General features: G+C 46.9%; 1 protein-coding gene across 1 annotated transcript; it reads left to right on the top strand.

Annotated features, from left to right (window-relative positions):
• Nucleotides 1–221: 221 nt before the first annotated feature.
• On the top strand, nt 222–766 carry PPTG_20367 (hypothetical protein). The gene has a single exon (XM_008919134.1). The coding sequence runs from the start codon at nt 319–321 to the stop codon at nt 691–693; it is 375 nt and encodes a 124-aa protein (XP_008917382.1). The 5' UTR covers nt 222–318; the 3' UTR covers nt 694–766.
• The last annotated feature ends 40 nt before the right edge of the window (nt 767–806 follow it).

The following is an 806-nucleotide window of genomic DNA, read 5'->3' on the forward strand; positions in this document are numbered from 1 at the left end:
TATCCTACTGCTCCAGTCATTAAAAGAGCTGAATCAGCGCCGGAATTGGAAGTTTTGAGTGAGGATGGAGACGCGAGCTGAGCTGCCAACAGGAAATGTTGGACGGATATCATTATGTGGAGAATTATCGGCTGTCAAGAGAAGCCGCCACCGAAATTATTTTAAAAACGCGTGACCTTTTTGTGAATTCTTATCTGTGTTGTTCTTTTTGCTAATTTTCCCTCTATTTGTAGACAAGAAGTTCGCAAGTCTTTTCCTCGATGATAGAAGTTGCAACTGCTTCCTTGTCGCTGTAGTGGTGTGAACGCTTACGCCTTAATGGTAAACGACTATGAAGGCGAAGAAGATGATATCTGCGGGTGGGGAGCTGCAGACTTCGATGACGAATTCACGGAGCGTAAAGAGACGGTCACCAAGGGCTCGAAGCGGAACCTGCAGAGAAAACTGGTTCATTACAATCAGAAGCTGCAGCAATCTCGTGGAATGGAACCATTGCCCCCCCAAGGTTCCAATCTAGATCTCGAGAACCATAACGGAGCTCCAGTGTATCGCAAGATCAAGCGAAAACAGCCTAAAGAAAAACGAGAACCGCAGAATTATCACAATATCACAACTACAAGCCATCGCCGAGAACGCTTTCAATCCAAGATGAGAATGCTGCTATTGCTGCTTTTGGACGCCAGCGACGAATGAGAGTGGTAGCTGCCACGATGGCGGCGAATGTTCCTCGCAAGTCAGGCATAGCGTCCGTAGTCTCGGCATCTTTCGACGACGAATCTGATGATAATCCTGAAGAACCGGAGATT

The sequence above is a fragment of the Phytophthora parasitica genome (genome assembly GCF_000247585.1).
Source record: "Phytophthora parasitica INRA-310 unplaced genomic scaffold supercont2.525, whole genome shotgun sequence".
Classification (NCBI taxonomy): Eukaryota; Oomycota; class Peronosporomycetes; order Peronosporales; family Peronosporaceae; genus Phytophthora; species Phytophthora nicotianae.

Bases quoted from the DNA above. Each gene is read 5' to 3' on its own strand.
- PPTG_20367 (XM_008919134.1), top strand. From the start codon at position 319: ATGGTAAACGACTATGAAGGCGAAGAAGATGATATCTGCGGGTGGGGA.